At 47.5% G+C, this 27,105-nt stretch overlaps 1 protein-coding gene across 3 annotated transcripts in view; it reads right to left on the bottom strand.

Moving 5' to 3' along the window:
* Positions 1–6,126: 6,126 nt before the first annotated feature.
* LOC135905185 (uncharacterized) overlaps positions 6,127–27,105 on the bottom strand; it is a 100,911-nt gene continuing 79,932 nt past the window's right edge. For all 3 annotated transcript variants that reach the window (XM_065436206.1, XM_065436208.1, XM_065436207.2), the window contains exons 8-10: positions 21,807–21,951; positions 20,767–21,039; positions 6,127–6,361 (exon numbers count right to left, since the gene is read on the bottom strand). In XM_065436206.1, the coding sequence (XP_065292278.1) occupies positions 6,234–6,361; positions 20,767–21,039; positions 21,807–21,951 (546 nt within the window). In that variant the 3' untranslated portion in view covers positions 6,127–6,233. The remainder of the gene's footprint in view (positions 6,362–20,766; positions 21,040–21,806; positions 21,952–27,105) is intronic.

The raw sequence follows: 27,105 nt of genomic DNA, 5'->3' as shown, positions 1-27,105 counted from the left end.
TCCGTAACCCTTGATGACCACTGGCTATCTACCCTCCTCATTACATATCCTGCCTGTGCCCATTTCTTTTCCTTGATTTAAATTAGGATGTCATTAACTCGGGTTTGTTCCCTCACCCAATCTGCTCTTTTCTTATCCCTTAAAGTTACACCCATCATTATTCTTTCCATAGCTCGTTGCATCATCCTCAATTTAAGTAAAACCATTTTCGTAAGCCTCCAGGTTTCCCCCCCGTACGTGAGTACTGGTAAGACGCAGCTATTATATACTTTTCTCTTGAGGGATAATGGCAACCTGCTGTTCATGATCTGAGAATGCCTGCCAAACGCACCCCAGCCCATTCTTATTCTTCTGATTGACAACGTCAGTGCTGCATTCCAAATATTCGATGGGGCTTTTTAGCTCCGGGTCTGCTCGTTGCTGTTCAGCGAAGCCTTGCGCATTTGTTATTTTAAGGAAAACGTCGTCATCTTCGTCGTATTGCGGCGGAGGGCCAATGGGGGCGCTTCATAGGCAGTCGGCATCAGAGTGGTTCCGTCCCGACCATTAGATGACGGCGATGTTAAATTCCTGGAGTGTCAGACTCCATCGTGCGAGGCGTCCTGAAGGGTCCTGTAAGTGTGTCAGCCAACACAAGGCATGGTGGTCGCTCATAACTTTAAAGGGCCTGTCATGAACGTTAGCGCGGAAGTTTGTGGAAGATAAAATTATGGCAAGGCATCCTTTTTCTTTCGTCGAATAACTGGCTTCCACTTTCGACAGCGACTAACTAGCGTAAGCAGCTTCAGATCCGTCTTTCCTTTGAACTCGGACAGCGCTGAGGCCCAGGCTGCTTGCGTCGGTGTGGATTTATGTCTCGGCCTCTTCGTCGAAGTGGGCAAGCACTCATGGTGACTGAAGGCGCTGTTTGCTCTCTTTGAATGCTTCAGCTTGTGGCGCTTCTCATTTGACATCGACGTGTGATTTCGTGAGAGAAGGCAATGGTTCGGCGATGCCCGAAAAGTTCTTGACAAGGCGTCTGTAACAGGCGCACAAGCCAAGGAATACGCGCACACCCTTCTTGTCGGTTGGCTATGGGAAGTTAGCGATGACAGATGTCTTCTGCGGATCAGCGTGGACTCCAGACTTGCTGATGACGTGGCCCAAAGAGAGAAGCTCGTGGTAAGCGAAGCGGCACTTTTTCGTCTTCAATGTGAACGCTAATGACTTCACGGCCTCTAATACTGTCTGAGGCCGCCTAACGTTATCATCTCATTCCTGGCGAAGACGACGACGTCATCTAAGTAGATGAGACAGGTGTGCCACTTCAATCCTGTTAAAACCGTGTCCATCAAGCGCTGGAACCTTGCAGGCGCCGAGCACACTCCGAATGGAATTACCTTGAACACTTTTTTTTTCTTTTTTCCATTTATTTACCATAAATACCCAGTCTGGGAATTAAATCTGGCAGCCTTTTTAAATCTGGCAATCCACATTCACCTCTTAATTACAGGCCTATTTCACTAACAAGCATTCCTTGCAAACTTCTTGAGTATGTAATGTACTCGAACCTTGCCTCCTTTCTAAAATGAAACTCATTTCGCACTCCTCTGCATGGCTTTTGTAAAAGTTGCTCCTGTGAATCACAATTATTTGCCTGCATTATTAACTAAGTTTCCTCTTTAGACAAAGGACTACTAGTTGATTCCACCTTCGTGGACTTTGCCAAGGCGTTCGACAAGGTGCCACACCTACTGGTACTCCGTAAAATCAGTGCCCTAAATGTAGATCCAAACATGCTGAAGTGGATTGACTGCTTTCTTACTAACCGTACGCAATTTGTAGCTGCAAATCATTCAGTGTCCCAGCATTGCGCAGTTAAATCAGGTGTTTCACAGGGCTACGTCTTGGACCATTGCTATTTCTAGTATACAATAAAGACCTCCGCGGTGCAATTACCTCCCCAATTAAACTCTTCGCAGACGACGGCATCCTTTGCCATGAGATAAGAAATTCGCTGGACTCTCATCCTGCAGACTGATCTTGACATGAGCTACAACTGGTGTTACAAGTGGGAAATGGTCCTTAATTTACCCACATGCAAAGTAACGGCCGTTTCTCGGCAGTCTTACCCATTCAACCCTTTGCAGTACAAAGTAAACAAAATTTGTCTTGGAAGACTTCCCTCGTATAAGTATCTCGGTCGGTGTCCATATGACTAATAATCTCTTCTGGCATGCACATATATCCAAAATTGTCAGTAACACGAACAAAATGCTAGGCTTCATACGCAGGCATTTTTCTCAAGCACCCCGACAGATAAACCTGCTTCTGTACGGAGCATTCATTAGACCGAAGCTAGAGTATGCCTCATCTGTATGCGATCTTGGACTGCAAATAATAACAGATAGCGTTGAACCAGAAGAAAACTGAGCAGATCGTTTCATTGTTTCTAATATATTCACTCGGAGCTCATACTTTTTTTTAATAAAGTCAAGCCTGGGCCTTGACAATTTACAAATTAGACGAAAAATACTTCACCTCTGTTTATTACACAAAATTTTCTTTCAGAACAAACTGTTATAGCAAGAACTTTTGAAGGAACCAGCTTATGTGTCTTCCAGAGTGGATCACCCGCAAAAAGTTTTCGTTCCCTTTAGTGGAACAAATACATTGTTTGACTCTTGTTTGTCCAAGTACCGAGTTAAACCACCTTCCTTTATCAATCACCTGCATAGAAGACATAATAATTTTCGAGGCTGCCATTAGTGACTACATACTTCACAGTAGTAGAGTAACATATCTTCACTAATATTTTGTTCGGAGTTTGTTATTCATTTGCTTTATTTGAGTGTACTTGTCGCGCGCTGTCCGTAACATTTTTTAGAATTTTTTTCTTTTCGGTTAATGCTTTGTCGTTTCTGATTTTTTATTTATGTACATTATAACCATTCCCTCTCTAACGCCCAATGGGCCTTGAGGGTATTGCAAATAAAATAAATAAAATAAAACATAGGGGGTGGATAACTTGATATACCAAAATGTAGGGTAGCAAACATGCAAGTCGAACATCCTATACGAAGTTGTACATGCTACATAGCAGTACAACTTACGCACGCTTTTTCATCCGACAACACAAATTTTTACAATATACAAACAATAATCTTACATCCTCTGGCATTATAAGAATAACGACAATAAAGGCTATAACAAGGTTAGAAAATATCTTTTTTGTATTTTTGAAATCCAACAAGAAATTTAAAGAAGAAATCTCAAAGTTTCGTGTTTTTAAATTGCGAAAGTTTTATAAGTCTCTTTTTAATCTAATATGATGGTCAGTTATTTATGCTATACTACTTGGAAGATTATTCCATTCCGAAATGGTAAGTGCAGGCGTGAAAACTGCAATAGTTTAGTGCGTGAAAATGGTTGTGCGACTTTAAATTCGCGATCAATTCATGGACCGTCCGGCTAATGAAGGTGATCTGTTAGCGATCGCTCTCGTTGACCTCTATTTGCCAGTAGCCAGTCTTGAAATTCATCGACGAAAAGTATTTTGTGTTGCAGAACCGATCCGATGCGTTGCCTATCCGTAGGAGGAGTCTACGCCCCTCTTGGTCTGTCGACGATGATCGACGCAGAAACGCAGGGTTGCGTTCTCTTTCTTCACAAAGGGTACAGGAGATACCCACAAGATTTTCGACGGCTCGATGGTGTCGTCGCGCAGCGTTTCATTGACTTGTTGCCTGAGAGCTTCACGTTCTTGCGTCGGAACTCGGTAAGGGCTCTGGCAGAGTGTTCGCGCGCACTCTTGGCTTATTATGCGATAACTTGTAATAGGTTTTTGTCGAATCCTCAACATCGAAAAGCACTGTTTGTATTGTTGAAAAAGAATTATGAGCCGTTAATGCTTACTCATGGGAACACTTGCATTTGTGTCGAAGTCTGATTCAGGAACTATGGTCGTCGACAAAGATGCGGCTTCATTCAATAGGACAATCACATTGCTGGTTTCCAGAATTTCCTCGATGTATGCGATCGTTGCGCCCTTGCTGATGTGTTTGAACTCCTGGCTGGAGTTTGTCAGCATCACTTCCGCTTTCCCTCCGTGCAGTCTAGCGATCCGTCTTGCGATGCAAATTTCAAAGTCGAGCTGTAGACGTTAGTCGCCCTCGATGACGGCTTCTACACATGCAGGTATATCAGTGCCGAAGAAATTGACAATACTGGAGCGAGGCGAGATGCTGACTTGGTCCGCAAGTACACTCAAGGCATGGCGACTACGAGAGCTCTCCGACGGTATCGCTTGATCTTCCGACAGCGTTATCGACTTCGACTTCAGGTCGATGATTGCGGCTTGTTGTTTCAAGAAATCCATGCTGAGAATGACGTCTCGTGAACAATGTTAGAATATAATGAAGGTGGCAGGTAGGTCCGGTCATGGATGGTACTTTTTCACGGTGCATATTCCAGTCGACAATTTTAGGTACCTTTCAGCCGTCCGAATTTTGAGGGCCTCCGCATGCAGTCTTGACTTTATTGTACTGGGCGGCAATGGGTCCACTCATGACGGAGTAGACGGCTGCTGTGTTCACTAAAGCGGTGACTACGTGGCTGTCAAGAAGCACGTCGAGGTCGCTGTTTCTTTGGTTTGCGTTGCAGTTTGGTCTTGGCGTCAGATCACGGCTGCGTCAACCTCCGGAAGGCGAATGCTAGTTTCAGTTTCAAGGAACATACGCGCTTTAAGCGGTTGCGGGACATCCTAAATGCGGGTCAAACGCGTCGGCTTTTGTACGTGAGTCATCGAACGTTCCAGAGTAAACTATGGTGCCCACGTGTCTTCCAGAAAGTACTAGACATTTGGTATCCCTCATACAATCAGGTTTTATAAGCTTCGCTGACAACAGACAACGATGGAACCATCGATAATGGTCGAGAAACCTCCGATACATGCAGGCGTCCTGTGCTGAGCGATAACATTTACCCTTTGTTAGCTGGTGGAAAGTGGCCACCTGAAAAATATAAACAACTACACTTGTGGGTACTCGAATTCTTGTGCCTTGGCCACGTTCCTATATGCAAGCCGTAGCTTTTGCTACAGCTGTTCTGCGAGGTACAGTAGATATCTGTATATCCTTTGAACTTGCTAACTAAGCTCTCCTCTTGTACTTAGCTGATTAAGTGCGCTCAATGATCATCTAGCTTGATGACCATATTTCACTGCGAATAGCGAGAACCCAATATTACTCTCAACCATCTTTATGTATGCGAAAAGAAGCGAGTTATCAATCCCACTTCTTGGGTTGCTCCTGACACACTTCCGCAGCAGTTCATTTAGCCTACTGTTAGAATGTTAGACCATTGCGTTGCACATCGAATGGAAGTAATAGAGCTGATGTATTTCGTTGCGAGCATGTCATTGTTTTCCTTCGTTACCTCGGGCATAACACAAGAAAGCCTATCACACACGAATTCCGATGGCAACCCAATTATAGAGAACATTTGCTGGAAACTCTCCGCTACTTACTCACCAGCTGGTAATGGCAGAGCGTGAGGGAAATAAAAGCTGCGGGGACTACTTGCCCAAAAAATCAAAGCCTATAATAACGTGATGACCAGAATTAACTAAGCTAATTAAAGTGTTTTTATTTAGTTGAATATCTGTTTCACTTGCTCAAGCAAGCAATTTCCGTGTCTTAAAAAAAACAGCTCAAGGACTAAAATTATGTTGTCCGCCAGAGACAATATTCGAAAATTATGTAAAACCTGTAGCACTGACCACTGTTATATTGTATTCGCACTTACATTTTTTTGGAGGCATAGTTGTGAGTCTAAAGTGTTTAACGTTTCAATTGTTTCTTGTTTAGTAGGAAGGCTGACGAGGACCACTAGATCTTACATTTAGGGTAACAGGCAACCGGTTTCAAATAAATTACTTGATTCATACTGTGAAAACTTACAAATGTGCTAGTGTCATCAAAGTCTTATGCTGCAGGCGTGATTCACGATGAATACATTATTGCAGGTTTTAAAAAATATGTTATTGAGGAAACAGCCCTGGGTGAGGAGCAATAACTGGCTGTGGTCCGGGCTTCATGCTAAGCACTCGAACAACATGCTGACCTTTAAAAAGAAGACATGAAAGAATTCTCGCAGACACGCGGCCACACCTTCCAAGGTCACAAAACTAAATTTGTCAAAACAAGCGCCGTCAACTTTTATTGCGCCGCCCTCAGGCGTACGTTACAATAACTTCAAAGCGCCTTTCTACGCAGGCACTCTTCGACAAGGCAATTTCGGTTGACTTTTCCGGTTTCAGTCTTTGGTAGTGTGTCCACGAAGAACACGCCTCCGTAAAGGCGCTTGTGCACAGCCAAGTTATCTGCCGGGAAAGAAAAGTAAACGCCGTATTATAGTTTCACAACGTCTTTTCTTTTTTTCATAAAATCAACATCATCATCAGCCTAGTTACGCCCACTGCAGGGCAAAGGCCTCTCCCATACTTGTCCAACTACCCCGATCATGTACTAATTGTGGCCATGTTGTCCCTGCAGACGTCTTAATGTCATCCGCCCACCTAACTTTCTGCCACCCCCGGCTACGCTTCCCTTCCCTTGGAATCCAGTCCGTAACCCTTAATGACCATCGGTTATCTTCCCTCCTCATTACATGTCCGGCCCATGCACATTTCATTTTCTTGATTTCAACCAAGATGTCGTTTACCCGCGTTTGTTGCCTGACCAATCTGCTCTTTTCTTATCCCTTAAGGTTACACCCATCATTCTTCTTTCCATAGCTCGTTGCGTCGTCCTCAATTTCAGCAGAACCCTTTTCGTAAGCCTCCAGGTTTCTGACCCATATGTGAGTACTGGTAACACACAGCTGTTATACACTTTCCTTTTGAGGGATAGTGGCAACCTGCTGTTCATGATATGAGAATGCCTGCCAAACGCACCCTAGCCCATTCTTATTCTTCTGGTTATTTCAGTCTCATGATCCGGATCCGCGGTCACTACCTTCCCTAAGTAGATGTATTCCCTTACCACTTCCAGTGCTTCGCTACCTATCGTAAACTGCCGTTTTCTTCCGAGACTGTTAAACAATACTTTAGTTTTCTGCAGATTAATTTTCAGACCCACCCTTCTGCTTTGCCTCTGCAGGTCAGTGAGCATGCATTGCAATTGGTCGCCTGAGTTACTAAGCAAGGCAATATCATCAGCGAATTGCAAGTTGCTAAGGTATTCTCCATCAACTTTTATCCCCAATTCTTCCCACTTCAGGCCTCTGAATACCTCCTGTAAACATGCTGTGAATAGCATAGGAGAGATCGTATCTCCCTGTCTGACGCCTTTCTTTATAGGGATTTTGTTGCTTTCTTTGAGGAGGACTACGGTGGCTGTGGAGCCGCTATAGATATCTTCCAGTATATTTACATATGGCTCATCCACACCCTGATTCCGTAATGCCTCCATGACTGCTGAGGTTCCGACTGAATCAAAGGCTTTCTCGTAATCAATGAAAACTATATATAAGGGTTGGTTATATTCTGCACATTTCTCTATCACTTGATTGATAGTATGAATATGGTCTATTGTTGAGTAGCCTTTACGGAATCCTGCCTGGTCCTTTGGTTGACAGAAGTCTAAGGTGTTCCTGATTCTATTTGCGATTACCTTAGTAAATACTTTGTAGGCAACGGACAGTAAGCTGATAAGTCTATATTTTTTAAATCTTTGGTGTCCTCTTTCTTATGGATTAGGATTATGCTAGCGTTCTTCCAAGATTTCGGTACGCTCGAGGTCATGAGACATTGTGTATACAGTGTGGCCAGTTTTTCTAGAACAGTCTGCCCACCATCCTTCAACAAATCTGCTGTTGCCTGAACCTCCCCAGCTGCCTTCCCCTTATGCATAGCTCCCAGGGCTACCGTGGCCGGGATTCGATCCCGCGACCTCGTGCTCAGTAGCCTAACACCATAGCGACTGAGCAGCCACGGTGGGTACCCCTGCGTTTTGCACTAGTTTCACTTCTGTAATGGAATAAGACGATAACAAATATGCGGTGCAACTTTCCATCGGAAATCAGCTGCAGTTTACGACATGCAGTAAATGCTTTGTTCCATTAAATGAAATTGTGTGTTTCAGCAATTTCATTCTACCTACTGAAAAGGGAGTCGTGTTCTTGTGGCTGCTAATATACGGATTTTACTCTCTATTATTTGTGCGATCTGTTATATATATTTGTGCGGACTTGTTAGGCGATAAACCACGCCTAACAAGTCCGTGGTTTAGCTTTTACAAGCACTATAAAGTAGTATAGAAAGTGCCTCAACGCATCACGCCGACAGGTTCTTTATTATCCAGATAAAGATTTACCTAAATTAACACTAACTAAAGTTGCTGAATTTAAACCAGACCATCAACATGCCTGCGCATGTATCGGAAATTCTGCGCCTAGCCACAGTTTGGATTTATATGCGCCCCCAAGTTGGGTACCACAATATGTACTGGCGCTCGCGTCCCTCACTTCCCAACAACCTCCATCACGAACTGTGAGACAAAATTGATTAGAAATTCAGTATGCTGAGTGCGACAGAAGTCAGAATATGTTGAATCATATTTTCGACGAGCAGATCGGGAAAGTATTCCACAGGGCTATATTACCCCGTCATAGATTGGGCTTCTCTTCCAACGGCATTTTGCAGCAAGTGCAGTAATGTGAATGAGGAGGGAAGCCATCCGACATGAAAAACTAATCTATGATTCAGATTCATGAAGAGCATATTGAACAAATTTGTAAGACATTCGTTTTTAGTTCCAAGATTGTGCTACCTACCCCACATACAAGTCAGTGCAAAACAATAGCCGGTTCACGTTTTCAAGCTGAAGAACCGAGTGAAAACCACGAGGAAAATCAAAGCCAACACTATAATTTCTTATTTAAACTCCATTGTCTAAGTCGAGCTGACTGACGTTTTGAAGCGACGAATAAACTTACTTGTGTTCAGCAAGCGGCACGAGTCGCAATGTTCCCATAATATTTAGCTTCTTTTGACTGATGTGGACTGTGGTATCGATACGTACTATGACCTCTGTCTTAAAGTGGTTATTTCCGCGTGCTAACTTTCGCTGCTTTAATAAGGCATTTCCTGATATATTACAAGCACTGCTATAAGTCTGGCTTTTGTCTGATCAAACAGTTGCGATGGGTGAGGAAAGCGAATTCTAGTGTCAAGAAGAAGAAGAAGAAGAAGAAACTTTAGTAAAGAATAGTCCGGCAGTTCTTGATGTGGTGGCCTCAGGTGACGGCTCGAAGTTCTTGGACTCGAGCGGCATCTTCGGCTTGCCGGACGGCCCAGAGCTGGTCTGCCAGCTCTGAACTTCTGATAGCCGCCTCCCAGCGGCGGCGACGCCTACGGAGAAGGTCCCCGGCGGCTCCCGCATCCGGGTAGGCGTCGGGAAGAACGGAGCTCGAGCCTTCTACTCTGGCAACAGCCGCGATTATGGACGCGTCGCCAACGGAGCTGCTTTGATTACCGTTGTTGCCGGTACACTCCCAGAGCATGTGTCGCAGCGTTGCTCTGCGTCCGCATGTTTTACACGCGTCTGTTGGGTACAAACGCGGATAGCAGTGGTGTAAGATAGCGGGGCTAGGGTAGGTGTGTGTCTGGAGCAAGCGTAACGTCACGGCCTCGTTCCTGTTCAGTTTATCGTGTGGTGGCGGGAATTTGCGTCTTTCGAGTCTGTAGTGTTGGGTGAGGTCTCTGAACGTGGTTAGGCGATCGCCCCACGCCCAGTGTGTTTCTTGTTGCTGTGTTTCTGTTGTAGTGTCCCGATCCGGCAGATCCGATGCCCCGCTCTCGGGGGCGGAGGCGGCCACATAATCAGCGGCGGCTCGGCGTGTGAGACCTCGAGCCGTGGCGTGGGCCGCCTCGTTTCCCGCTAGCGGAACATCGGCGTGTGCCGGGGTCCAGAGGAGGAAGACCGTAGAATTTTGGGGTTGCGAGGGCGAAGACGAGTCCCCGTCGTCAGAAATTCGGAGTATGCGGGCCGCTTCCCGCGAGACACGACCGCGCGCGAAGCCGCGGATTGCCGCCTGCGAGTCGCTGATCACGATCGCAGCGTTCGGCACCGCGACGAGCGCTAGGGCTATCGCGGCTTCTTCGGCCGCTTCCGTGTGTCCCGTGGTCACCGTGGCGCTCGCGAGGCACCTACCCGAGCGGTCTACAACCGCTATCGCGTGCGCGCTTCTCCCTCCTCCATATCGCGCCGCGTCTACGTACACCGCCTCGTTGCTGTTACCAAACTTCTTCTCAAGGTCGCTTGCTCGTTTGTTGCGTCTCCCGGCGTGGTGCGTCGGGTGCATGTTCTTGGGAAGCGGCGGGATGATCAGGCGGTCGCGAACAGAGGCGGGAACCGCCATCTTTTCTCCATGCTGAGTGTGGTACGCGATGCTGAGCGACTCGAGGATGCATCGACCTGCCTTTGACCTGGATAATCGTTCGTATTGCGCAATGTCGTGCGCCTCGATTAACTCGTTGAGAGAGTTGTGAACTCCGAGCTCTAGAAACTTGTCGGTGCTCGCGTTGAGTGGAACGCCGACCGCCCTCTTGAAAGCCTTTCGGATCATGCATTCGACTTTGTTTTTTTCGGACCCGATCCACCTCAGGTAGGGGGCAACATACGTTATGCGGCTTATCGCGTACGCCTGCACGAGACGGATCGCGCACTCTTCACGCATACCATTGCGTCTGTTCGTGATGCGACGCAAGAGTCGGATGGTGTCATCTACCGAACGACGAAGTATTCGCACCGTCTCTCCGTTATGGCCGTTTGCCTGCAGGTGTAACCCTAGGATTCTAATTTTCTCTACGTGCGGTACGGGAGTACCATCTGCCAATGTAATGCGTATTTTGGAATATTCCCGTTCCTGTTCGCGCAGGGTTTTACGACCTCTCCTTGTGGGTTTGTAGAGTAAGAGTTCGGACTTGGTAGCCGAGCACTCGAGGCCCGTTCCACGCAAGTAATTCTGAACCGCATCTACTCCTGCCTGTAGCGTTCGCTCGACGTGACCGTCACATCCCCCTCCGGGAACCCAGAGGGTGATGTCATCCGCGTAGAGACTGTGATGTAATCCTTCTATTTCTGTTAATTTCTCGGGTAGACCAAGTAGAACTAAATTAAAGAGTAATGGTGATATGACGGATCCTTGCGGCGTGCCGCACGGACCTGTCTGAAATTCCGGTGATTCCTCGTCACCGACGACGACGCATGCGCGCCTGCCCGTGAGGAAGTCTCTAACGTAATTATACATTCTTTGGCCTAGTCCTAATGTTCTAATTGTTTTTAAGATCGCTTCGTGCTTAACACTGTCAAAGGCCTTTTTAATATCTAAGCCTAGAATTGCCTTAGTGGAGCTGGTAGTGTCGTCTACGATCTGGTGTTTAAGTTGAAGCAATACGTCCTGTGCGGAGAGGTTGCGGCGGAATCCTAGCATGGTGTGCGGGAACGCGTCATGATCTTCGAGAAAGTCGGTCACGCGGGTGAGAACTGCGTGTTCCATGACTTTGCCGACGCAAGACGTAAGCGAAATCGGTCTTAGATTATCGAGCGTAACTTGCTTGCCAGGTTTAGGAATCATGATAACGCGGGCCCGTTTCCACGCTTCGGGAAGGGAACCCTCTCGCCAGCACTCATTGACGTAGGCCGCGAGTCGGGAGATTGACTCGTCGTCTAGGTTTCGGAGAGTATTGTTGGTAACCCGGTCTGGGCCGGGCGCCGATCGAGTGTTGAGTTCGACCAGGACTAACCGAATTTCCGATTCGCTAAATTCCGCGTCCAGTTTCTTGTTTGTGACGCCGTCGTACTCAGCGTACTGGATGCTTTCGGCTTTCTTAAAGTAACGGTCACGTATGGCGTCAAGGAAGTTATCGCCTTTATAATCTCTTAGGAGTCTACGAGTCTTGTGGCCTTGAGCGGCCCGAGTCTCCTCCGGATCTAATAGGTGTCTAAAAAGGCGCCAAGCGCTCGCCCCGGTCATCTGCCTCTCGAGGCCGTTGCACGTGTCTTCCCATTGTGCCCTGCATACCTGAAGTGCGTGTTCTTCGATGTCTCTGTCTAACTGCGCTATGCGTTTGCGCAACGCCTTATTATGTCTTTGGCATTTCCATCTCTTTAGGAGGGCTCGCTTTGCTTCCCACATGTGTAGGAGCCTGCTGTCAATTATTTCGAGGTTCGCCTCGGGCGGAACCTCGCTCGTTGCTGCACCTACGTCCCTTCTGAGCGTCTCGGTCCACTCGTCTATGTCCGTAATCGGCTTATCGCCTCGCCCCGCTTCTTTTCGTTTCTTGCGGAACGTGTCCCACTTCACGAGCTTGAGCTTACGACCTTTGCCCTCAGGGTAAGTACCACGACCGCTCGGGCCCGTGCCTATCGTTATCTCGATCAGCGCATGGTCGCTTCCCAAATCTTCCTGCGTGTTTTGCCAGTGCGCTGTTGTTACATTTGAAACAAACGCAAGGTCTGGTAACGTATCGGCACTCACGCTGTTCCCTCTGCGTGTAGGATCGGCGGGATTCGCGATCAGTGCAAGCCTTTGGTCTTGCGAGTCTTCCCAAAGGTGTTTGCCCTTGGGTGTTTCTCGGGTGTAGCCCCAGGCTCCGTGGGGCGCGTTAAAGTCGCCCGCAACAAGTAGAGGCTCGCCGCCGGAAGCCGCGCGCGCGGCCCGCAGTAGGTCCCCGAATCTGTGCTGCAGTGTGGGTTTACTATACACGTTAAGGACGAATAGTCCTCGGCCGCTCTTAGGGATTAATTCTACGAACACGTGAGGGATATTTACGCAGGCAAGTTCTCGCTGCGCCACAGTGACATTACGCCGAACGAGCACGGCGGCGACCGGCAACGGGCGTGGCGGGGGAGACGGCCGGCGCGGCACCATCGCCCCCGGCCCAGCGCCGCCCGCCACGCGGGGTGTAGCCCGTTTCCTTCTTTGCCTGCTCTCCGTCGCGGTCGCGTCTATGGCTTTGTAGCCAGCTAGTTTAACCGGATGGTTTGTCTCCTGTAAAAGGATCACGTCTGGTTTTGTCTCGCGGCTGCGTATGAATTGCTGGAGATTCCCCCGCTTCCTCCTGTAGCCCCGGCAGTTCCACTGCCAGATTGTGTATTGTTGTTTCCCAGTGTTAGTGTGCTTCGTTGCGTGTGTAACCATGGTGATGCCTGTATTTAATTTAACCCGTCACTATCGAGGCGACTTGGTTGCTGCTGCGGTTGCAGCTGCGGTTGCGTCTCTACGTCTGTGAGCGTGTTTTGCTGCTGCTGATTGTGTTGTTGCTGTCTAGCGTATGGCTTGCTCATTGTTCTGATTGGTCTGCCTGCAGCTGGCGACAGCCTCGTTTCTATGTCGTCTATGCGCACCAAGTGCGCGGCGAACATTTGTGTTATTTGGTCAGAGAGCTTAGCTAGCGCGGTATTGAACATTTCGTTCATAAGAGCCGTCTGTGTTGTAAAACGTTCCTCGAGGCTCTTCTCAATATTGTCCACACGTTTCTGTAGTTTCTCATAACGGCCGCATCCCTGTTTGCTGTCGGGTCTTGCGGGATCTAGTGCGATCCTTTTCGCGGTAACTGGTCGATCATCGCGTTCATCCGCCGTCTCCCTCGAGCTGCCCTCGTTGTCCGTGTCCATCCCGGCCGGCTCAGGCCGTGATGGAGTCGGTGATCGAGGCGCTGAGGTCGGCGGCATCATCGTTTGACGTTGCGATGGTTCCTGCGGTTGTGGAGCCTCGCCTTTCAATTTGATATTCTCCTCTCTAAGGAGCGCATTTTCGCGTTTAAGCTCTGCAATTATCAATTCTAATGGCTCTAGACGTTGTTTTAGGACTCGCTCTATCGCTCGCTCGAGCTCGTTCCCACCGCCGCCGCCAACAGCGGGCCCGCCAGAGCGGCCCGCCGAAGCGCCTCCGCCGCCGGGAGAAGCGGCGACAGCCGCCCAGCTCACCTGTTGCCCAGTGCTCTTGTGAACTTGCTGCTGCCATGGCTGCTGCTGCTGACTTTGTTGGTTGATGTGGCCCACAGCTGCGGTGCCCAGACCGCCGCCACCGCGCGTCATCGACGTACTTCCCGGCCTCTGTGCTCGGTTGCGAGAGCGGGATCGAGATCGGGATGTTCCCGCACGGCCCTTCCCGCCGCGGCTAGTCGAGCGTCCTCTTCGGTTGTCGGTGACTGAATGGCGGTCTATCTTTGGAAAATTGAGGTAGTAGCTGTCGTTGCCATTACAGTCGCTGCTGCTGTTGTAACCGCTGCCGCACGCTGTGGCTGCTTCTTCCTCTTCTTGTCTTTTTCGCTCTAGTTGGCGATGCTTGACTACGTATGGGGTCTTGTACCTCGCCTTGCACCTGCGGTCTCCCGTGAAGTGTCCCTTGCCGCACAGTCGACACCGCGGCTCGCATTGATGGTCAGGCGACGGATTGTTGCGTCCGCATCCACGGCAAATCTTGTCGTTGGGATTGGGGCACACGTCGGCGCGGTGTCCCAGCCTGCCGCACTCGTAGCACACGTCAATCTGCTTCCTGTAGAGGGAGCATCTGACGAGCATAGGTCCGTAATATACGTATCTCGGTACGTGGAATCCGTCGAACAAAACGATTATGTTGTCGGTGTTGCTCATGCGTTTCGCGTGCAGCACTCCGGGGTTGCGCTGCGTTACTAGATTAGCGATGATGTCTGCCGGGCTCTCGCTCTTGGAAATGTTCCTAATGAGGCCCTTGGAAGTGTTCTCCGGGGCGGCTTGATAGCTATTCGCCTCGAACTCTCGGTCTCCGATGCACAGCTTGCTAATGGCTCCGTAGCGTTTGGCTCTGTCTTCAGACGGCGTGCTGAGCACCACCACGTTCTGTTTAACGTTGAGGCAGATGCTATCTTCGCCGGCCGCTTCTCTGCCTACACCCGCCGCGTTACGTAGGCAGCAGTAAATGCGATCCGTGCCGTAATCGCGCACGTTGAAGCCGCCTCGAGGGCGTACGACGATTTTGTAATCGTCCGGCGGTAGCTCTGGCATTCGGCTTGCCATGGCAACCTGCTGCACTTGACGGGCGTACTTCCTTTTGTACTGCGCTGTGGTGACTCCCGTAGTCGATGTGGCTACCGTCCGTGGCTGCATGTGCACATGCTGGTTATGCGCCGACTCGGTCGCACCGTCGGCCTGTTTCTTCCTCTTGACATCGCACCACCCCGCTCCCTTGCCGAAATCTTCCGGCCTAATATCTGTTCCTTCGACCTGTACAACTTCCATTGAACGTCAGGAAAGGCCTGGCACCTTGCCGTCGGAGTCTGGGAGCTCCAATGAGGTCCGGCGGCACGGTAGGCTTGGCACGCCCCGCCGCCGCGGCGGCCGGGCAATAGTAGCCTACGTGGAGATAGGCTTAGCTCGCCCCGCCTGCGTGGCGGGACAAAAGGCGTTGCTTATCGGCCAGAAGATGGGCCCACCTGGCGAAACTTGGTGTCGGGGGAGTCCTGAAGAGTCCGCCGATCGCTGGTAAGAAGAATTACCACGAGAAGCTCGATAATCCGCCAAAAACATAGGAAAATAGAGGAGCCGACACGAAGCACGCCTGCACTCCGTGGTCTTCTTCTTCTTCTTCTTCTAGTGTCAAGCGAAGCGTGAATTCAGGGTGTTGGTGGATGATTTCGGCATGGCTTATCTGGCGATACCTCAGGCAGGTCCGACAAGCCGCTTATCAGAACGCAGGGTATTGTAAAGCCCACGAAAGCTGCTATAACGCGCAGGCGAGAAGCGAACATTTCCAATCCGTCTTTGTGGTGGAAACGGTGGTAGCAAGGAAACAAACAGAAGCGGCAAATCCAGCGGTTCTGTTCTCCATAAGTTTGAGGATATTGTTAATGAGGTTTGTGTGAGTCATCTACCCAAGAACCAATTTAAAACTTGTAGCGTTCCTACTTAAAGGACACAGTAAACGTAAAGCATTGCTGTGGAACTGGCGTCCATCTTGTCTCCATTTTATTCACACTGCCTTCTTCTCTTCTCCTGAACCCAGACTCCTGCGCTTCTTCATCTTCTATTCCAAGGCTCATACCGCTTCACCCTTCCAGGTTTCTTTTGCTAACCCCTCCTGGGGTAATACTTGAAAACGTTTCCAATCGAAGCACATTCAACTGAGCCACGTTCGCCAATGTACCACACAGTCTTCAATATTCCTTTCTGAGTGGCCGTCTTTGTCACAGAGTAAGGACCATAAAATTTGGCATTGGATTCTCTTACTCCTTTCCTAACTAGAATGAGGTCGGTGACTTGAATGTCTGGAATATCTGAGCAATGTCTCTTGTCAAAATTTTTTTTTCATTCGTTTACGGTACCTCTCCTCCTGCGATTTCTGTTTCCTTTCCTCGACGATCTGGAGATTTTCTAACAGCCCAAGTTCACGGTCCGCCTGAAGAATAGGGGTTTCTCCTGAAGAAGCGAATTGCGGGCTGCATCCCAAGCCGCTGGTGTAGGAGCGTTTGTGATGTCTTACAGCTGCTTCTAAAGAGCAATTCCAACCACCAGGGAAACTATCCTACATCCTGATGTATTGTTTAACATCTCGTATAGCACGCTCTGCAAGCCCATTCGCTGCGGGATGGTATGGCGCACAGAACTGGATTGATATATTATGGTCTCGAGCCCATCTTGCTAGCTTTTCGCTCTTGAACGCTGGACCGTTGTCACATACAATTGTCTTGGTTGTCCTAAACATATCCCGTTCGAGAAGGGCGATGACACTATTCGCATCTTCTTTTCCTGCCCGTGCCGCGACCATCCTGGTGCATTCATCTATGGCCAGAAGAAAAGCTTGCGTTTTTCGGACTCCTTCTCGTTTCTTATTTAGCTCGGCGAAATCCAGGTGTATAACTTCAAAAGGCACGTTTGAGTGGCAAGGTATTATCATGGCGTCCGTAGGCTGCTTATATTTCACTTTGTTGATTTGACAAATGTGGCATGAACGAACGTATCGATTGACGTCGTCTTTCATGTGAGGCCACGTAAATCTCTTGACTAGCTTGTTGTAGGTGCGCCAAAATCCGTCGTGTCCTCCAGATTCTGGGCTATCGTGGTACAAATAAAGCACCCTGGAAACCAGCGTTGGCGGGACTTGATAGCGACCTTCCCTAAAAATCAATTGTTCAGTGCCTTCCCACAATTTAATTTCATTGATTTCTGCCGATTGTTCGTTGTTGGCCTGTATCATCAGTCTAGACAATGCATCTGCATCAGTCAAAAGGGGTCCAGGTCTGTGGGAGATGGTGAAATCGAACTGCTGCAAATAGTTCACCCATCTGGCGATACGTCCCTTAGGTTGGGTGATATTCAAGAGATGAGTGAGGGCTTGGTGATCGGTGAACAAAGTAAACTTCGCACCTTCTAGGTACGTACGGAAGTACTGAATTGCTTTGAGGACTGCAAGAGCTTCGTTTTCAGTAGTGGTGTAGTTGACTTCAGGTGGCTTGAGGGTTTAGCTGTAGTAACCTACTACGTGTCGCTTTTCTCGGCCGGATGCTTCTGGACATTTCTGGTACAAGACTGCACCTGTCCCATAGTGTGAGGCATCGGTATTCAGTTCAAAGGGTAAAGTGAAATCTGGTATGCGTAGAATAGGGTCAGCAGATATTCTGTGCACCAGATCACGGTAGACTCTCTCACATTCCTCATTCCACTCAAATGGAACTTCTTTCTGTGTTAGGCGCGTGAGGCATCTTGTTTTGATGGCAAAGTCTTTTATGAAGGGCCTGAAATATCCTGCTAATCCCAAAAATACACGCAATGAGTGTACGTCATATGGTTTTACCAGTTGGGATATCCTCTCGACGGACTCTTGTTTCGTGCTTTTGGTAGTCCCATCAAAGACTCTTCCAAGAAACACCACTTTTCTTTGAAAGAACGCACTTTTCTTAAAATTAACCTTGAGGTGTGCCAAGCTCAAGGCATTTAATACCTGGGACAGGTGTGCCTGATGCTCCGTCTCTGTTTTGGAGAAGACGATAATATCGTCTATGTACACGTTACAAAAGACACCTAGGAAAGGCTTCAGGACTTCGTTCATAATCTTCTGGAACCATGCTGGTGAGTTTTTCCAGCCGAAAGGAAGCCGGTTATACTCGTACAGGTCGAAGGGCGTGATAAAAGCAGTGTACATTTTTGTTTCTTCGGTTAGCGGGATCTGCCAGAAACCTTTGCACAAGTCAATAAGTGAAAAACATCGGCAACCACCTGTCTCATCTATAATCGTGTCTATCTTCGGCATGGGAAATGGTATAAGTTCTGTCTGTCGGTTGAGAACCCTGTAATCTGTGCACAGTCTGAAAGTTCCATCTTCTTTCGGCGCAATAGTTATGGGAGAGGCGAAGGGTGACACCGAAGGCCGGATTATATTGGCGTCTAGCATCTCCTGCAATTCCTTCTTTAACCATATCTTGCGCTCTCTTGACATGTTGTAAGGTGATTTTTGGATGACGGTCTTGTCGGTGAGTTCGAAAGGCACCTTGTGTGACGTCATCGCCGGTGGATAGCTTCCTATGCATACTAGTTCAGGATAGGTCGTTGCAATATCCTCCGCGCAATTGACAACTCGCAGGTTATCCTTTCTATCCGGCTGTGTCTCTTGCCTTGATAGTCCTTCCACTAAAACCGCATCGTCCCAGTATACGTTGATTTTTAGTTTCTTTATATCTGGTCTGGATAGCAGAAAGTCATACGTCACCCCCTCAATCACCAGTACTTCACTCGCTATTTCATGACCTTGGAACTCGATGTTTACTGAGGCCCACTGATTATGCATTGTCACTTTTCCATCGTAGCCTTGCACCCGTAGTACTCTTCCACTATGCAGGTGACTTGCATCTACCAACTTGGCATTTATTATAGACACAGAAGCACCGCTGTCAACCAAAGCCATCATGTGTCTGTTTCCCACTTTCACAGGGATGTGAAGTAGGCTAGAGCAAGTTAAATAAACAGTCTCAGTTGTGGTCATCGGGTCGGACTGATCACCCTTGTTTATCAGTTTTTTGTCGTCGGAGCCCCTTCAGCGTCCGAAAGTAGGGGAACAGGGTCGCTGTCGATGTTATGCACCCGACCTCTGGGAGCGCGCCAACCCAAGCTCTCTGTGCCGCCTGCAAGGCGGCGCGGTTCTCGCTGATTACGGCTTGACCAATCCGTGCCGGACCGTGTGAAGTGACCGCTTGAGCTAGCGTTTATATTTTCTTCTGAAGTAAATGATATGTCGTGAAGGCACTCCAGGAGCCCGTCCATAGTTTTACGTGACCGTAGTTGCACTTGCTTCAGGACTTGCGCGTGCAGTCCGTGCATTATTAGTGCTACTACGGCAGACGGAGGAAGCATAGGCTCGGCCAGCTTTAAAAGGCGGCATTTGTCAAAGAAATACTCTACGAGGGAGCCTTGCTTGAATTTGAAATTAAGCGCGGCGTCCCACCTTTGCACTGGGTTGCTTCGGAATGTCGTCAAGAATTTTTCTTTCCACTGATTCCAAGAGTTGCCAGCCTCTTCAATAATGTGCAAATCATACCACTTCCGTGCAACACCGCTTAAGTAACTACGCATGTTAGTAATCTTGTCCTCATTAGAGTGCCAGTTGTTCTTTCCAGCGGCATATTCATAGAATTCAAGCCAACCTTCTGGACTTGGTGACATGCCGTCGAATGCATCAGGTTCTACAAATTTAGTCACTGGCTTCTCAGCGTTTAAAGAGCTTATAAGCGATGTCACCAGCTGGTTTTGTTGCGAAATCTGTTCTTGTTGTAGCCGAAGTGCTTTCAAAACGAGGCTCACCTCTTCCGTCGACGACTGTGATCCAGAGTCCTTCCGACGCATCGGTTGAAGAACTAATTCGTCGAAGATCACCAGAGGCAAGTTCACATTCACAGCACCCTTCCGACGTAGTTCATCAGGGTCCATGGAAGCCTTCTCTAAAACCAGGTTCATGAGTTCTGCCGAGTTGAGTTCGCGAGGTAGTTCCACCGCTGGTTCATCTTCAGCTTGGTATCTCGAAAAGATGATCTTGTCCGCGGAGGTCTCCTCAAGGAAAAATCTCACCCACATGTTGGAGTTCGCTGTCGGCTGCGCCAAAATAATGTAGCGTTCCTACTTAAAGGACACAGTAAACGTGAAGCATTGCTGTGGAACTGGCGTCCATCTTGTCTCCATTTTATTCACACTTCCTTCTTCTCTTCTCCTGAACCCAGACTCCTGCGCTTCTTCATCTTCTATTCCAAGGCTCATACCGCTTCAAAACTGTCCACTGATGTGTAGCGAACATTGTTTAACTGCGCGAACAAACGAACAACAAAGACAGAGAGGGACAAGGACTGCGCCCTTCCTTGTCCCTCTCTGTCTTTGTGGTTCGTTTGTTCGCGCAGTTAAACAATGTTCGCTAATATCTACCAACTCGCCCAACAACAAGTTCTACTAAATCATTGATGTGTAAATGCATACTTTGAAATCAGACGGAGCGGTTATTGCGTTGTACGCCACAATCGATGCTATCAGCAAAATTTCTCATCTGAGTAATGCGATGAAACCAGTTTAAATGAAGGACATTCGAAACGCTGATTATGTCACGTCATAAGTGCCGCAAAGTCGAGTGTTGTGAGGTAGGCGCTGCGCAAATATGGTACATTTTCGAAACATTGAGGGCTACACTTCATGTCATCTATATCATGTTTTAGAAATACCATAAAATTTTAAAAGGGGAAAGCGCTATGTACCATAAGCGACCAACCTGAAATCGTTGCTTTGATTTTCTGGGCGATGTCGTGAGCCTGATGTTCACTGATACTTGGCTGCTTGAGCACTACTACTGCAGCCGGTGCCTGCCCGTACTTTGGATGTGGCAGTCCTACTACCACGACCTCGGAGATGTATTCCAAGTGCTCTTCAAATAGGAGCTCCTCGAGTTCGCCTGGCACCACCTGATTGTCCATGCACTTGATCATTTCCTTTAGACGCTGTACAATGTACACCCTGCCGTTTTCATCGTAGTAGCCGGCGTCTCCTGCACAAAAAGGATGTTTTTACTTATCACAGGTATGCTAGGTCCAAATGGCGATTCAAAATATGTGTCAAAGCGGATGAAACGCTCAATGGTAAATTAATCACACGGACAATGTTAACACAGAACATCGGTAAAGGTGGTCCATGTATTCTCAGTTCACCTTAGGTCCAGCGCTGAGATGAGATGAAAAAGATGAGATGAGAAAGATGAGAAAGCAAACACAAGGCGAGAGCTCTGTTCTCTCTTTAGTTTCTTTGCCTTTGTTTCTTCACTTTTTCTTTAATATATGCGTCCAGACGACAATGTGAAGTAACTTTTGCTACTGCGTCACTTTATGGCGCGATGGGATCGCAGTATAGGGTTATTTATTCGCATCTTCAACGACATGGGCAGTAACACCAGCCGTAAAGAAACTGGAGAAGCTGTACCGCGCCTATAGTTATGCGGTGCTGTCAAGACGAGCAACAATCTGCCCGGAGCAGCACTTAATTTCGTCAAAATTGAAGCGAAAAAAAAAGTACTGCCTTGCCATCGCAATAGAGATCCGACTTGACAGCTTGCTCCGCACTCTAGGAAGTATTCTCAAAAGGAGATAGTGGGGCAGAGGCACATGATGCTCATTGAAACATTTACGCATCATATTGCTTTATGGACCGGCTTCCCAGGCAAAACAATAAAAATGGGTGTTGCACAGATATATTTGTCTAAGCTAACACATCAGTTAAACATACTTGGTGTTCGGAGTGTATTAAACCTAATTGCTGTACCTGACTTGCACCAGCCTTCCTGATCGAAGAGATCGGCCGTCTCTTTTGGCTTCTTGTAGTATTCCTTGATTAGCGTCGGAATGCGAAAGCAAATTTCTCCAACCTGGTTCGGTCCAAGCTTCTTTCGCGTCAGTATGTCGACAACCTGCGAGATAATATCTTGTAGCTTTATGCAAAAAATAAATGAATAGGAAGCTCTCTCGCTCTGCATCAACTTTGCAAGGTGCACTCCAGTGATGATTGTCGGACAGCTTCGCTCGTCTACCTAGTCACTCACAACTACTTTGTGCTCAGATGTGGAGGTGAATGCGTATTAATTTGGAGTGCAATGAAATAAAAATAAATAACGATATCTTTAGGGGCGCACTTTTGTCATGTTCGTGTACAAAATCTCCAAGCGCATAAATTTGTTCAGGCCATCGAGAGAAGTATAAGTCGAACAGAACAAGAAAGCTTTCAGGCTGCACTCGGTGAGGTGGTCCCAGCTAAATTTAACCAAGCTGATAAGAAGAATGTGTACTATATATAATTACGAGACCTACGGTCATCTATTTCCCACCGCAATACGAATTATCCTTGTTGCCCAATTACCTGGCTATTCTGAGATTCGTTAGAGGAGTGACATTTTTTATGCGAAGCATATTACGAGAGCTCAACCCAGCTCCTCAGGCGCGGCGGTGTCGCCTTGAAACCACGTGACACCGTGACGTCACGACAGAGGAGAAGTGGCTTTGGCTCAACTCTTGCAAGACGGGCTGGGTGAGAATCGAACCAGGGTCTCCGGAGTGTGGGACGGAGACGCTACCACTGAGCCACGAGTACGATGCTTCAAAGCGGTACAAAAGCGCCTCTAGTGAATGCGGTGTTGCCTTAGAAACGAGCTGTTTCTAAGGCGTGCGTCTCTTGCTCAGGCGCACATTTCGTTGCCGCGCCGAACGCTGCTTTGCTCGACGCTCACCGCGTCCAAGGCGGGGCGCGTAGTCGCTGCCCTGTAGCCCATTGTCTTACACCCCTTGGCGGGTCGACGGGAACGCTGTCGCGTTCCACTCTTGAAGGCGAAGCAGTAATGCATGAGTTGTTTCTTCGTCTAGCCGAACCAAATATAGCCAAGCAACAGCAGTTCACCAGGCTAAACAGTGGTTCAACAACTAAAATAAAGGCTAGTATGCTTCGCATCCTGGGCTTAACCTTACCTAAGCCACAGCCATTTTTTTTTTCAAGGCAGGGCGTACTTTCCTAGTAAAACTGTTATTGCACCTTGAACCATCCCAATTAGTTACTTTGATCAGGCTTTGGCCTTCATATTTATTTTTTCTACGCTTTATATACAGCGCGCGGAACAGGAAAACCCGCGTGATTGCACGCTTGCTCGCCGCGACACTAGCGGTTCTAAAAGTGATTTCGAGGAACTAAGTACCATTGACTCCAATGCAATACGTTTGGTTATAATAGGACGTGTGGTTACCTCAGGAAACTGTTCCTGTGCTTTACGTGCGTTTGAATAGGCGACATCGAACTTAGACACGAGCTATAGCTGCTGTGAAGTGCTTCTGACGTTTGTCCTAATCCGTTTGACCCGTAGCTATAAAAAGAAAGAAAAACAAGAAACCGTGGCTGCCTTTCAGGAAGCCTCTGAAAAGCCCAGAATCAATCACTGCTGCCTTTGCCCTGTCGCGACTAAACGTTCTTAGGATGACAAGTAATTTCCAGCCGACGAGCGACCTCTCTTTATCAAGATCACTGAGAACGCCGGCGGGACAAACTTTTTGGGGACGTTCAATGTGCAGGCATAGCTTTTAATTCTTTTATCATAGGTCACCGCGGAAAGCTTGAAGAGTTCAAGGTCACTTCGCCACGTGGTGTACTCCGGTGAACTAAACCATGATGTCCAGAAAAACTGGATAGGATCCGCACAAACTCTCGCCTGCGTTTTAGCTACGCCTCTGCAAGGCCAAATGAAAACGCGCCAAGCGTCTCAACGCGCTCTCTTTCCCGTTCATAACTCGAAGGTCTGCTCAGCGGGGTTCCATTGGACATAATGCTCTTTTTACTTTATAGGCTCAGTTTATACATTCATGACATGGCGCCACCCGTTGGTTGTGACGTCACATGCCAAACAACGCACGCACAAGGCACATATATTCTGCGAATCAGAACAGTGAAGCCGCCGTGACGTCGGGGAAGCGAGTTCCTATCACACCCCGATGGCCGGGGTTCGATTCCCAGACTTGCCGAAATTTAGCTGATATACTTTTCAAAGCCATTAATGTACTTTCATTACGGCAATCTACCTGAGAAATTTTACATCAATCCGAATATTTTTAATATGCTTTTGCTCTTTGCCGTTGGCCATTTTTTTTACTATCATTCGGTAACACCGCCGATTAGAACGCTGGGTTTTCGCGTAATGAGACGTATAATGATTTAGCATTAGAACGTGTCAATGTAAACTGCGTAAAGTATTGAAGCATCGAAATAATGAACAGGGACTCACGATGTGAGCTATGACCATAAATGTTACGCTACGAAGTGATTTAATAAAATATATGCAAGAATTACCGTGGAGTAAAAAATTGTGTCATTGCGCCTGCAGGCTCCAAGGGGGGACAGTGCTTCGAGGCTGCGCTACACATCACCTGACGAAATTATTTCCAAGATGTTAGCTGCGTCTAAAAAGCGACAAGCTGTTTTCAAGTTAAAAAGCCGTTCGTTACTAAAAACATGCCGAGTGAAGTGGAATATGCTGATGATCCGGGGAATGAGCGTACTTTTTATGCTCAGTTTCTATTTGCCTCCACTGGTCGAGGACACGGAGAAGGAAGTCGCCACATCTTCGACATAAGGGGGGATGACTTCTTGCCAGTGGATAAAATTGGGTGCCGAAGGTCTGGGCTATTCTTCATCGACCGAGAAGCACTTCCTTGTATTGTACTGTTTTCTCTGACACCGTAATTTAGGTTTGATCGAGTGTAGTTTATTGGACACTAGGTATCCCACTGTTTCTGCCAGTGCATCCTCATGTTTGCTATACTTTAAGGTCTGCGGCTGTAGTGTCAGTTTCGCTGAAAACTACAGCGTTCTTGTCAACAGCTTCATTTAAGTTCATGCCACTGTGGTCACATAGCCAACAAAGGACGCTGTATTGTTTTACCATATAAGCTGAGCATAGCGATGCAAGTAATTCGTTAAAGGCAATATTTCTTATGTTTTCGCAAACTTATTAGCACTCGCACTACACTCGATGAGTCTGAAAACAATAGACATAGTGAGATTAGTTTGCTTTATGTGTTTAACTGCAGACAGTTTCGCGTACGCCTCCATGGTAAAAATATTTTTCTGTACTCAATGCACCGGATATTAAAAATGTATGTTCCTAGAGCTACTAATGAAACACCATCAGGAGGCTTACAGGGACACTTCTCATGAGGTTCAAGAAATTGGAAATCTATATGTGTTCTCTGGCGCTCCTTTTCATATTTCTACGAAAGAGATGTAACACTGCGTAGTCTGCCACATTCAAAGAAGTGGAAGCTGAGTAGGAGCCATTCGGACATTTCATAGAAGAGGGACACCTGTTTCTTCTGACAGTGCTTCCAACCGGAATAGCTGAACAGGCATGGTGGCTGGGCTGGACACAACAGCCTGGAAGTGGACAAGTCGCCAATAATTGAATGACACAGATGATCTACATCTGATTTGGCTTTAGAGGTGTAGGAGAAGCTTAAATATATTCTTTGTAAATATGAAGATCATTCGTTAGATTCAGCATACATGCTTTGTACAGGACGCCTGTAGCAGGGCGGATACTTAAGTGGTGAATGTGATCACTTTTAAAGCCCCAGACGTACCAGAGTGGTCAAGGTGTGACCGTATTAGACATTGTACAAGCTTATGTGGTATCTGCTGTCACTTCCACAGGATGTGCGCGACAAGAGGTTCGGCAGATTCATAGTGTTGAGGCACTTCGCTTTAAGGTACATCAGGTAGGAGATAAAGGTTAGTTTAGTGTCTAAGAGAGTACCCATAGGTTTATGTTCGGAGCTCACAGGTAGTCGTTCTCTGCGGAGATTTATCATGGGGTCCGGTAGTACACGTCTGTTCAAGAAGACGCACATACCTATTCTTACGATTTAGTTCAATATCGTTCTCGTCAGCCCACTTAGACTATTTTAGGTAAGCTGTACTTGTCGCTCGCGCATGCTCACATTACATTATTTGTAACATATTTGGTTGTCATCCACATGAACAGAAAAAACACTGCAGATGGTATTATGGTATGGGGCGAGTTAATTTTGACAATAAATAGCGTACCGCTCTTCACATCGCTTTCTGGTACACCAGCCTCGGGCGTTAATGCACGAGACAGGACGTTGCCAACTCTAAGACAGAATGTGCGATAAAATAGGTAACTGGTGAATCACATTCACTAAATTGTCCCGAACTAAAATTACAACCAGCACACAGAAAATTCCAAAATACCTTGTTGTGCCGTATGTCTTCTCCATATCTAAAAATACCGATAAGAAGAATCTATGCATAAATGCATCACGGATGTTAGTCTCGATTCGGACAAGGTGACTTGTTGTGGATATATTTTCTCTGAAACCACACTGTAAGCGGCCAATATTTGGTTTGAAGAAAATACATCAGCCGCCGGTCAATCATTTGCCCAAAGAGTTTGCATTGACAACTTGTAAGAGCTGTAACTACTGATTGAGGACGAGTCCTTGTCCTATCATAGAATAGGAATTATGATCGCTTCTTCTGAAGCGTCCGGAACGTAACAGCCAGAAAACATGGAGTTCACGGTGGACTCTAGTGTGTTGTAGCTTTTAGGGTGTAAGTGTTTCATCATTTCAAGCAATATTCGGTCACTTCATGGAGCGGACTTAATATAGCGATTTAGTGAACGCTGAAGATCCGCCATGTTCAATCGACGATTATATACTTGATTCGCTGTGGTTTCCGGACTCAGAGGCAGTCGCTCTGCTTGTGGCTGGTATCATAGAAATCTTTCTGAGTAGCAGAATGGGCTGGAAGTGTGCGCTAATTGTGCGCCAAGTGAATAAGCTCGGTCGTCAAGGGTGTCTCCCTCTGTATTTTCTAGTGGTAGAGGATGAGCTAGCCGGCCTTTTATTATGTTCAGCCTGTTCCAGACCTTTCGTTCGTCGGTACAAGACTTAATTCTGAATATATATCTTTGCCAGTTTTCCCTCTTAGCACACGGGCGCCTTCTGCTGCTCTCACGCTTTATTTTCCTAAAGCTGATAGGGTTCTCAAAAGTCGGAGAGCCACGGGG

Source organism: Dermacentor albipictus, chromosome 3 (genome assembly GCF_038994185.2).
Source record: "Dermacentor albipictus isolate Rhodes 1998 colony chromosome 3, USDA_Dalb.pri_finalv2, whole genome shotgun sequence".
Taxonomy (NCBI): Eukaryota; Metazoa; Arthropoda; class Arachnida; order Ixodida; family Ixodidae; genus Dermacentor; species Dermacentor albipictus.
This window is presented reverse-complemented; position numbering and strand designations above follow the sequence as displayed.